Genomic DNA, 12,005 nt, shown 5'->3' on the forward strand with positions numbered 1-12,005 from the left:
TGACAGTGATCCAATGCACAGTGGCAGTGTCTAATAAAAGATATATTAAACAGTGGTATCATAGTAAGTCGTGCACAAACGTTAAACACTTCAGTCCCCCTCTATTGGAAGGAAGCGGGGAGTTTTCTGTGGAACTAGAGGTAGGTGCGTGAGTGAGCCGAAAGGCAAGTGAAGTGCTCCCCCGCGACTAGGTGACAGTGTCGGATGTCGCCATACGCACCCTACCTCTATTATAGTAATATCTCCCCCACAGACTCCCGATCACAGTGAACCAAAGTGAGACTCCCCCGTTTATTATTATCCACCAGTGACACGACAATTAATCCAAACTGACAACCGCAGTGAAGTGATATCTCCTCTAAGTAACAGTAACACATATCCACGACTGCCCTGTGCCCTGTGTTAATGTATATTGGATCAAGTTATGTAAACGAGTGTATTATTGTATCTCTGTTCTATTATGTGTCAAATATTGTTGTATGTACACTGTAAGGAGTAGAACTTAAGCAATAGATGTGATTCGGTGTACTGTCTCTTTTTATGCCCTGTTCCTTTGTTAGTGCATTACATCCGGTCTAGTAAAAGGACCCCGTTCCAGTGCTCGTGTTTTTACGACGAGAAGTCGCCTTAAAAACACAGCATTACACTGGTGGCAAGCGGTGGTTCTAGATCCGAGTAACGCACGGAGGAACACGAAAGGGAACTTACAATGGCAGCTAAACCACACATCCAATTGCCGAGGTTCAACCCGGACCAGTGTGACATAGACGTATATTTGGACATGGTCAAACCCCTCCTGGACATAGGGTTTGACTCAGACAGAGAAAAGATCGCTGTCACTCTACCTAACTTGGGTAAAATAATCACTAGCGTCGCACCAAAAATCGTCCCAGAACTGTTATGGGACCAATTCTCACAAATAGTGAGACAGGCTTTCACGCCATCAATAGGCCGAGTTGTCGCCCCTTCTCAACTCGACGCCCTCACCTACGACGGAAACCTGGATGACACATTCACCCGGGCTAGGCGCCTCGTCAGCGCCGCCTATCCTGAGGCACCACCAAATGCCCGGGATATCCATACATTCAATGCACTATTGAGAATCCTCCCCAGCATAGTCAGGGAGCATTTCTCAATCTACGACCCGTCAGGGGACATGGAAAATGACCTACAACTCGTCCGACGTCTGCTCGCCGCCCGCCCCACACCACAGCCACTCCACGCGGTGACACGTTTTCCTACAAGGCAACAACCCCCTTCCAAACCTAAACTGCCGCCGCATCAGCCAGCTACTGAGCCGCCCACAGTCCCTAGAGTTTACCCCCAAAAGATGCGCTCAAACCCGAGGGAACAAGGAAACCTCATCACCATTAACCCCTGGGAATTCAAGGCTTGCAGCCGCACCTGCCCTTTACACGACATTAGGGAACCGCTCAAAGCTAGCAGGCGCAGAAGTTTTCAACAAGGCCGCAAGAAAGTCTCCTCCTTAGACGACGACGCCCAGGAAGATGACACACCGACGCACGCCCTCTCGGGAACAGACGACGACGACCAAGAGGACACCACTCCACAGCAAATGGATTTTTAGGCCCGCCCCCGCACCTCCCCACGGTGGCGGGGGCCACCTCACACAACTACAGACCCCCTGTTTACGACAAAATCTGGCTAAACGGGGTCAAGGCACGTTTACTAGTGGATACGGGAGCAGCCAGATCGTGCCTCTACTCCCACTTCTACTCCCGCCACATGGGTGCATTCGGCCCCCTCTTCCCCACCTCAGCCAACCTCGTCGACGCAGGGGACGGCCCCCTGCCTATCCGTGGGGGAAACTCAGGCCCTTCAGACCCACTCCCATCAACAAATATCCACTAGCCACCCATTCATCATATTCGACTCAACATGCAGTCAATACGATGGATATTTAGGGCTGGACCTCCTCCAGAAATTACATGCCACCATTGACTGCCATCAACGCCGCCTCCACTTCAATCCAGCCCACCACAACCAACCAGCAGTCAAGACTAAGGAAGAAAGAAAAAAAACAAACAAACATCGAAGGCACACCAAAAACCCCCACCCCCACACACTACCATCAGACGCTCACCTGTCCCATACCACAGACACACCTAAACCCAACCCAGCCCCTCACACCGCTAGACTCCCATCACCACCACCCACCACTCATCATCTACATCCCTCCCCATCTTTTCCAGCCACTGTCGCCTCCTCTATCACCATTCCACCACATCATGAAGCTTGGGTAAAACTTAACAAACCTTCCCATACCTCCGTTCTCTTCTCACCATCCATCCCCACCGGACCACTCTCCTCCTGTCTAGTAAGCCCTACCTTCCTTCCCCCACATGCCCAAGAAATCCGTGTCGCCAACCTCGCTACCACACCACTAACCTTACCAAGAGGACTCATCATTGGCGACACTGAAGAAGCCGAACCATGCCAAACGCCGCCCCCAGACCTGCCCACTCTCCCCACCCTACCATCACACCTATCCCCAGCCCAAACCAACAGCCTCCGACAACTCCTCCTGGATTTTCAAGATCTATTCTCCTCAGGCCCGACCGACCTTGGCCATACCACCTATCTCAGCCATGAGATGCACACAACAAGACCTCCAATTCGCCAACCATCACGACGGAAAAATCCTAAGCAATGAGAGGAAGAAGACCGGCAGGTCCAGGACATGCTAGACGCCGGCGTTATCTCCAACTCTACTAGCCCATGGCCCTCTCCGGTGGTATTCGTAAGAAAAAAAGACGGGACAATGCGCTTCTGCGTTGACTACCGCCGAGTAAATGATGTCACAATCAAAGACGCCACTCCCCTGCCACGCATCGACGACTCACTGGACTCCTTACATGGCTCGACATGGTTCTCCACCTTAGATCTGCAGTCGGGGTACTGGCAAGTCCCTGTGCATCCCGACGACAAACACAAAACCGCCTTCTCCACATCCAACGGCAAACATTACGAGTTCAATGTCCTCCCTTTCGGACTCTGCAACGCCCCTGCCACATTCTCCCGTTTAATGGAGTCAGTCTTTAGCGGTTTAACTTGGGAGACTTGCTTGGCATACCTCGACGACGTCATTGTTTTCAGTCGTACATGGACCGACCACCTTCACCGCCTCAAGCAAGTGTTTCGCCGCATACGCCAAGCAGGACTTAAACTGAAACCTACGAAATGTGTATTAGCAGAGAGATCAGTTTCCTTTTTGGGACATCAAATTAATGCCGAGGGCATCTCACCAGACCCAGATAAGCTTCGAGCCATCGCAGACATCCCACTCCCCCGCGACATGCACGAAGTCAGAGCATTCCTGGGGTTAACATCGTATTACAGGCGATTCGTCAAAGGATTCGCTGACATCGCAAAACCCCTTCACGAACTAACAAAAAAAGGTGAACCTTTTCTATGGACCGAGACAAGACAAACAGCCTTCACCACTCTCAAATCAAAATTAACCACCGTGCCCGTAGTCGCGTTCCCAGACTACAATCTTCCCTTCCGCCTGTATACCGATGTGTCCCTCATCGCCATAGGAGCTGTCCTTGCGCAGGTACAAAATGGGAGAGAACACATCATCGCCTGTGCCAGTCGCACCCTTAACACGGCAGAGCGGAACTACGCGGCCACAAAGCATGAGTGTCTAGGGATCATCTGGTCCCTAGAATATTTCAAATCCTACATCTCGGGCACCCACGTAGTAGTCATTACCGATCACCAATCCCTACAATGGCTACGACAGTCAAATACAAACAATGCCCAACTGATACGCTGGCGAGAAACCCTCGAAGAATATGACTTCGAAATTGTGTACCGACCAGGCAAGCTACACACCAACGCCGATGCCCTATCCCGTCTCCCAATCAACGCCATCAAAGAAGAACCCGACCTGGTTAAAATGTGGATTGACAAACAACGCCCAACTTGGATTCCAGACCACATTCAACAAACTCCACCCACATGGCGAACATCTCTTTGACCCGAACGGACACATTTTCTTCAGCCCAGCCACGGCCCACGACACCATGCTCCACCTCCATGCCCACAACGGCATCCACCTAGGAACTAAGAAGCTGCTACAGATCTTTAACGATATGTAGTGGACCCCCAACCCATCCACCATCGCAAAGATCATACAATCATGCCGAGCATGCGCTCTTGGCAAAGACACCACCCGAACACCAGGCCCTACAGGAAAAGTCACAGCACAAAAACCGTGGCAACTACTCTCCCTAGACGTCGTCGGCCCCCTTACACCAAAATCCGGCTACAAGTACATAATTACCTTCGTGGATGTGTACTCTAAGTTCATCATCGCCTGCTCCGCCAAGAACCACACTGCACCGTCAGTCGCCGACGCCCTCACCCGACATGTTTTTCCTTATTTTGGGATTCCACAGGCCATCCATTCGGACAATGCCCCAGAATTTACGGGGAAAATCTGGGAAGAACTAGCCAACATCTTTGGATACAACATCTCCCACTCATCTCCCTACTGGCCCCAAGGCAACAGCGTATGCGAAAGAAGCCACCGCTCCCTGATGAACCAAGTCCGCACGCGCATTACGCAAACGGGAAATGAAGACTGGCCTGCACACGAAAAGATCATACAATGGGGGTTAAATACGTGCCCAAGAGAAGATGGAATAACCCCGCACGAGAGAGTGTTCGGGGAACCACCCCTACTCCTACCCCTCCGCCACCACCTACAACCGCCCACTCCACCCTCCAACACCGACCCTCTCCACCACCTCAAACGCCGCCTCCACCACCTACACTCAAAGCAAGACCTTGCACCTGACACAATCCACTCCAACTCATACACACCTGGCCAATCTGTGGTGGTTGCAAACCTCCCTACCCCACCGAAGACCTCCCCCCGATTCAATGGACCTTACAAAATTGTGCGAGTGCCTAATCCATATCAAGTCACCGTGGATCAACAGGGGCAACACCGCACATACAGAAACCGCCACGTGCGCCCCTTCAACCCACCCGACACCGCCAACCCCCGCACTAAGCCTACTTCCACCCAGGCCCGCACGCCTGGCCACCCTGACCTTCCTCAACTTCACCTCCCAGACTCCTACTACTACTCCTTCTCACCCCCCTCCTCAAACTCTCCGCCTACCAGCCCTCCACCAAACACACCATCACCGCAACCACATACCACCACCCCTACTTCACAACCAGACACTCACCCACCGAACACCCATCCACCCACCACCCCTCAATCCACCCCACCCAGGCCGCCCTCGCCACCACAACCGCCCACCTCCCCCGAGAATCACGCCAACCCCACACCCACCACCGACCTCCCCCATGACCACTCCCATTATACACGTCACACCGCACCACCAACCATCCCCCCACCTCACCACCGTACACCCTCACCGCCACCACGCACTCAACCAGCCTCACCGCCCACACCCACCATAACCACGACCACCACCAGATCGGGACGACTCTCACGCCCACCCACAAGATACACCCCGACAACTCCACCCAACACCCACCTACCCCAAAATCCACCATCCTCACCCACCCCCAACACCTTCCCCATAACCCTACCCCTCCACCAAGCACATTGGAACTTTCCAAACTCCCAATTACCCAAAGGAAAACGCTCCTCCCACCACATTAGCCCAAATAAAAGCACCAACCTCCCATCACTCTCCAGCATTCAAATTTCATCTCCCCACCAGGCACCATTCCCCGAGATGAAGGTAACCAGGGTCCGATGGCAACCTCACCACCACCCACCAACCAGAATCAGAGGCACCGACCACCTGCTACGCCTCCTACGCTGGACCAACCAGCTGTCCTCCCTCCACTTCACGCTCTGCCCCCACCAGGAGCCCAACCAATTCACCACGCACTGGGTCAGCTTCACCCAACACCTTACCCCGGCCTACCAGACAGCCACCTCCACCACCTACCACCTCCAGTCACGGGGCCGTGACTTCAACCACGCGGAGGGTGGTAAAATGCCCGCTGAGCCCGCCACAGGACCTCCCACCACACCACCCCCCACACCACCGCCGAGCAGCCACCCCACCACCACCCCAGGAGGACACACCGGTGAGGTTAGTGACCTCGGGCAAGAGGGTCATCGGGGCATCCCTACCCTGAGCCCCTATTCCCTGCAAGTGCCCCAACCCCAGGCATTCAGGCAACCTGAACTACTGTGTGGGCGGGGTAGTGACCATCAGACCAGGGGTGGGACTGAAAAGAGGTCAGTCCCAGGTAACACCGTCTTGATGGTCTTGTTACACCCTCTAGGGCAGGAAGAGGCCCAAGGCTACGGCCATAAAAGAGAAACAGACACAGGCTACGGCCTGAAAGAGTGTGTAAAGGGGAAGGTGACCCCAGGCTCCGGCCTTAACACGCTGAGGAGAGAGAGTTGCCTGTGTGCATCCCTCTCCAGTTGTACTTTGGCTACGGCCAGAATACGGTCCAGGGTAGAGAGACCCTGCTACCGTACATGTAGCGCTACCCAATTACAGAAGCGGCGACTCGGGGCCGGCCTCTCGCCGGAGCAGACGGGTGATCCCATTTCTCCGTTAGTCGTTTCCCGTACGGGCAGACACTCGGCTCCGGCCGGGGCACGTACCAGGGTGGAGAATTCCCTGACGGTAGGATCTGTCCGTATTGGAGAGAGTGCGGCTCTTGAGCCCCTCACTCCGGCTTGTCTCCTACTGCAGGAGGAACACCACGTCGACGGCCTCTTGCCTCGGCGAAAGGGCGACCTCGATCACCCTATAGGTGTCCCTCGCACGCCGGGCAAGTTCACGGCTCCAGCCAAAGTCCACACTAGGGGAAGTAGAGCCCCAACTCAGCCCTATGAACACACTCAGGGAACCACGAAGAGCGTGAGTCTCCCTCTAGCCTCTTTCCCTTCGGGGAGCCCTTCGTCGCCATCCAGGCTTCTTGGCCAAGCGGAGGCGTTAGAGTGGTGGCAAGGCCCGATAGCGGATTTACCGCCCACACCCGGACGCTCCTTAGCACTGTCGGAGCCCTACAGGAGCCCAGCCCTGACGGCGCCTCTCCCCCTGAGCACCTGCAGTCCCCGGACGCCCAGGCCTTCCACCGCGGTCCACGACGACGGAGACCCAGGCTCCCTCACGCCCCGGAAGCAGAGGAAGCAGGCCCGAATCCTCCGACTGTTCGGTCCTAGTCCCGAGGGCCCCCGATCAGGTCGAGGCCCCCAGACCACAGGGCCTCCCTGCACCCCACCAGCGCGGCCCTAGGAAGGAGCCGCCCCTCAGGTCGAGGCCCTAAACAAGGGAGCCTCCCTGACAGTAAGTACCAGTGACTTAACCACCCAAGAAACAAGGGTAAAACAGTGACAGTGACAGTGACCCCGAATACAGTGACAGTGATCCAATGCACAGTGGCAGTGTCTAATAAAAGATATATTAAACAGTGGTATCATAGTAAGTCGTGCGCAAACGTTAAACACTTCAGTCCCCCTCTATTGGAAGGAAGCGGGGAGTTTTCTGTGGAACTAGAGGTAGGTGCGTGAGTGAGCCGAAAGGCAAGTGAAGTGCTCCCCCGCGACTAGGTGACAGTGTCGGATGTCGCCATACGCACCCTACCTCTATTATAGTAATATCTCCCCCACAGACTCCCGATCACAGTGAACCAAAGTGAGACTCCCCCGTTTATTATTATCCACCAGTGACACGACAATTAATCCAAACTGACAACCGCAGTGAAGTGATATCTCCTCTAAGTAACAGTAACACATATCCACGACTGCCCTGTGCCCTGTGTTAATGTATATTGGATCAAGTTATGTAAACGAGTGTATTATTGTATCTCTGTTCTATTATGTGTCAAATATTGTTGTATGTACACTGTAAGGAGTAGAACTTAAGCAATAGATGTGATTCGGTGTACTGTCTCTTTTTATGCCCTGTTCCTTTGTTAGTGCATTACATCCGGTCTAGTAAAAGGACCCCGTTCCAGTGCTCGTGTTTTTACGACGAGAAGTCGCCTTAAAAACACAGCATTACAAGTTGTATGTGTATCTATACACGTAATGAATGTAATGCGTTCTAGAACTTTGGTCTCTCGAAAAAATTTCAACACATCTGTTCCTGTCTTCCACTCATTTCATAAAATTACACATCGGGTTATCATGATGAACTAACTTAGTCTGGCATAGATATCCATATAAATATCAGTTTTCTATGCCGCAATGTTTGGATGAAAATGTATGGTCTCACATTTTGAAATCTCAGAACTTGAGTCATCATCCTTCGTAAAGCTGAACAAAATAATTCCCATTCTGTTTCAGTTGAAGACCTTCTCGCGGTATCTTTGGAAGCTATAATGTTTAAAATGACGTACATGACGTGTTTACCTTTGACTAATGAACATTTCGCCTCCCTACAAATATTTTGTTATATACCTTGTGCTGATACGGTTATCTATGCCAGAGAATTCCCTGAACTTCAGATGAAGTTAAATTTCGAAACATAATAGCAAGTAACTGCATTAAATTAAAAAAAAAAAAAAGATGAACGGTCATGATCTTTGGGGGCACTTCCTAGAATGACAAGCTAGCTTATGTCATATCCTTCACTACATTCAGAATAACGTTGTGCAACAATATCGGAAAAGCAGGTGGTTGAGGGATGGGGAATGGAGATATAACCTTGGAGGCTGGGGTGGGAGGACGGAGAACCCAGTAAAAATGTTAGCAATTCCACTAGATCGAGGCATTCACTTCCACTTAACAATATTTTTTGCACCCAGGAAAAAAAAAAAAAAAAAGCACAGTATCATCCAAAGATTTTATATAGATCTGTTTTCTCAGTGATCATAAGAGCAAGCTTAGCAATTTTTTAAGTCGGGTTTGAGAACAGAATGTGGCAACTCCGAGAAGCGACCTTTACGCCACCTTTGGGCTGGCCGAGCAAGTTCAGCTGTTGATGATTGAGTCCGGCTGCAGGGAACTTCAAAGCATTTCGGTAGGATTTAGTCATTTTCCGTAACTGAGAAGCCTATATTTGAGCTATATTGCCACAGGGATTATGTCTATGGCTGTAAATGAAACAGGAGTTGACGCTGGTGACTAGAAAAAGGCCCATAAGTAAACGTTGCACGAGTCAGCATATCAGGTGTTGCATCATTATCTGTTCAGCTGATTCCCATTATCTAATGTTCTGGGGAGATTCCTTTGTAGTGGAAAGGTATGTGCTTCAGTTAATAAACAAAGAAACGTATGAATTTCTCTTGTAACAAGGTATATAAATTTCACGGTTTTAATGACTGAAAGCAAGTGCACTGTTTGCTATTTGCATTCATTGTAAAGCTATAGCATTTGCTTCTGTCTACTGAACTCAAGATGGAATAGTCCATGCATCATTGATTTTGAGAACATGTCTCAACAAATGGTTTTTACCTGGGTAGGATCTGAGGACTGCTACGCACCCGTGAAATTTAGTGAAGCATACTGCAGTTGTATGAATGAGTCTCCATGGTTACTAGTCATATCAGCGTGCTGGTCAGACTGCTGTACACTCAGCCATCAATAAAGGGTTTAGGGTTCTTCATCAGGTTAGCATAAGTGTACTGTAGACTGTGAGAGTGGTAAATGGTAATGGTCAGTCCTATATTACTCCATTGAAATTGTAGCAGGCTGAGGCTGGGATACCTAAGTCTTGTATGTATAAGGGTAAAGGGTTGATGACCAGACTAGTTTCCTTGATGGCATCACGGATTGAATATCCTCCAGTGTCCTTTTTGGGATGGAACCCATACATATTAGTAGGACTGTAGCTCCAGTCAGAGCATTCTGATAAGTAAACCATAAGATAACTGTGAAAGCCGATCCCCTATTACTGGTACCCATTTTAGCTTGATGTAGTGCTGCCTACTTCTTTCTTAGCCTTTGTCTTTCTTTTTCTGTGCCTCCCCTCCTCTCTTCCTATTTCTCGCATCTTTCCTTTCACTTCTTATTGCTTTTCTTTCCTTTACAGGTGGCTTTACATTGAGTGACAAGCCAAATGGTTTCCTGTAAGCCAAGAAACCATTTACAATGCTGGGTGGTAACCATATAATCAAACCATACGTGCTCCCTACGTGTGAACAAGTGGGTTGGTGGAGGGTTAGTGCCCCTCCCCTTAAAACAAATAACTCAAAGCCAAATGGCTACCCCTTAAGGGATTATGGTGTCTGGCAATAGATAGATAGATAGATTTTAGGATGAGGAGCACGAGGCAAGACTACCATTGTCCAGAACATTGAAGGGTAGGAAACCAACCTTTGTCGATATTCACAGAGTATTATATAATACTGGTTACCATTAGACCGGAAGGACTGACTGCCATTATGTCCCCTCAGCCATGGCCACACACATCGCCCCCGCATTTCGTAATCCACTGACTGACATGTCTGGCGGCATCCTCACCCACCAGTCGGGGAAGTCATGTGCCGAGTTTGAGATGCGTGCCATGGAGTGCCTGGAGGCATATGGGGTACAGCGTGGACGTGCCCGCTGTGTCGACTATCTGGATGACCTGAGAGAATGCACCTTCCAGACCAAGCAGGTGGGTGGCTATACTTTGTAACTCTGACTTAACCAAAAATTGCCATCTCTCCACCTTGAATGCTGAATTTTAACAGTAGATTAATACTGTACTATAATATGATGCTGGTCATGAAGATGACCTGTGAAATGTATGTACAGCCATAGTACTTGTATTGCATTTTTCTGCCACTGAGCTGTGGAAATAAAGCTTCAGGATAAATATGTGGGCCGAGTTAAGGTGTAAGAATTATTTACAGTAAGTGCAACCAATATATCAAATACAGTAAGTCCATTGCATGTTCCTCCCCCTCCCCTCATTTCTTTTTAGTCCACTTTTGCACTTGCTCCTAGTACTGCACAGTGATTTGAGTTCTGTTATTTGCCAGTCTTTTTCATGGAGTATCGTGGACTTGTAAATATATTTGTGTGTGTACATTCAACCGTACTACTAAGAGTAATTTTTTCCATGGAATAAGAGAAATGTGTGCATGCTAACTATAATGTGACAAGTGTTGGTTGTGTTCTAACTTGATAGAAAACTGTAGACTAGACACAATCCCAGCAGGCATTGCTCTTGGTTTCTCAGACAGTTGGTGTTACGTGTAACCTTTCTCTTTTTCTTTTCTTTTTTTTCTGTTTTTAATATTAATTGTACTCTTGTAATATTTTTATAGATCAATTTCAATGGGAGGGACAGGGGAGTCATCCACAAACCTCACTGGTCTAAGGGATAACCTCCATTGGCTCCTCTCAGCTGGCGCGGGTGTCTGCTATGAGGATGGAGCGACACCGTCAGTGGCTCGCTGGGGAACGCTCCGGTACCGACCATTATGCACCCGCACCACGAACGGACAGCTACTAGGCACTCATGCTTATTAGGTCTTCAAATTAACATCATCAGGCACATCATGGTTGTGTTGACTTTTAAGTGGAACATCCTTGCTGCAATACTTGTGTTCGTTTTAGTGTAGAAATTTTCATTCATCATTTTTTGGTTAAATTTTTTAGTAACTAAATAATTTCGGTAAAGTCTCTTAGAATTTAGATCATATAAATAGTATTTTTTGGAATAATGTGTTGAATCAAAAGAACCATAAGATCTATGCTGTTCCCAGGTATAACCTGTGTGAATGTGGAATGTTTTTGGATATTAAATTCTGTTGAAATTTGGTAACTTAGTCAATATTAAAAGCTGTATATATTGTCATCAATTAAACTTATTGTTTTACAGGTGTGTTTCATTCTCAGCTATTATGCATCTTGAAACTGTGGGAGGGTGGGGGGAATAAGTTAAACTGTTTCTATTGCTTTGGTTGTTCTGGAAATCCCATAAGAGAATATTGTGATTGAGCCTCCTCCAGCTATTTTGCACATACAAGCATCTTGAAGAGTGTGGAGGTTTAGTTCCTGAGTGGACGCAGCATTTGCACCTCCACTTGGT

At 49.4% G+C, this 12,005-nt stretch overlaps 1 protein-coding gene across 2 annotated transcripts; it reads left to right on the plus strand.

Annotated features, from left to right (window-relative positions):
• The first annotated feature begins 8,915 nt into the window (after nucleotides 1-8,915).
• Nucleotides 8,916-11,794, plus strand: ND-15 (NADH dehydrogenase (ubiquinone) 15 kDa subunit). 2 transcript variants are annotated; one of them, XM_080268272.1, is made up of 3 exons: nucleotides 8,916-9,002; nucleotides 10,378-10,583; nucleotides 11,239-11,794. In XM_080268272.1, exons 2-3 carry the CDS (start codon nucleotides 10,380-10,382, stop codon nucleotides 11,296-11,298), a joined length of 264 nt encoding a protein of 87 aa, XP_080124398.1. In that variant the 5' UTR covers nucleotides 8,916-9,002; nucleotides 10,378-10,379; the 3' UTR covers nucleotides 11,299-11,794. The 2 variants fall into 2 exon arrangements, with proteins under 2 accessions (XP_080124398.1, XP_080124397.1); XM_080268271.1 differs by having other exon boundaries at nucleotides 11,319-11,794.
• Nucleotides 11,795-12,005: the final 211 nt, after the last annotated feature.

Source organism: Coenobita brevimanus, chromosome 27, assembly GCF_032717465.1.
Source record: "Coenobita brevimanus isolate Jiangsu-jjx chromosome 27, ASM3271746v2, whole genome shotgun sequence".
NCBI lineage: Eukaryota > Metazoa > Arthropoda > Malacostraca > Decapoda > Coenobitidae > Coenobita > Coenobita brevimanus.

What these genes read in the sequence shown, in the direction of transcription:
- ND-15 (XM_080268271.1), top strand. Translation starts at nt 10,380, where the DNA reads ATGGCCACACACATCGCCCCCGCATTTCGTAATCCACTGACTGACATG. An exon ending in GCACCTTCCAGACCAAGCAG is followed by an intron (nt 10,584 to 11,318) that starts GTGGGTGGCTAT and finishes GGCTCCTCTCAG; the next exon opens with CTGGCGCGGGTGTCTGCTAT.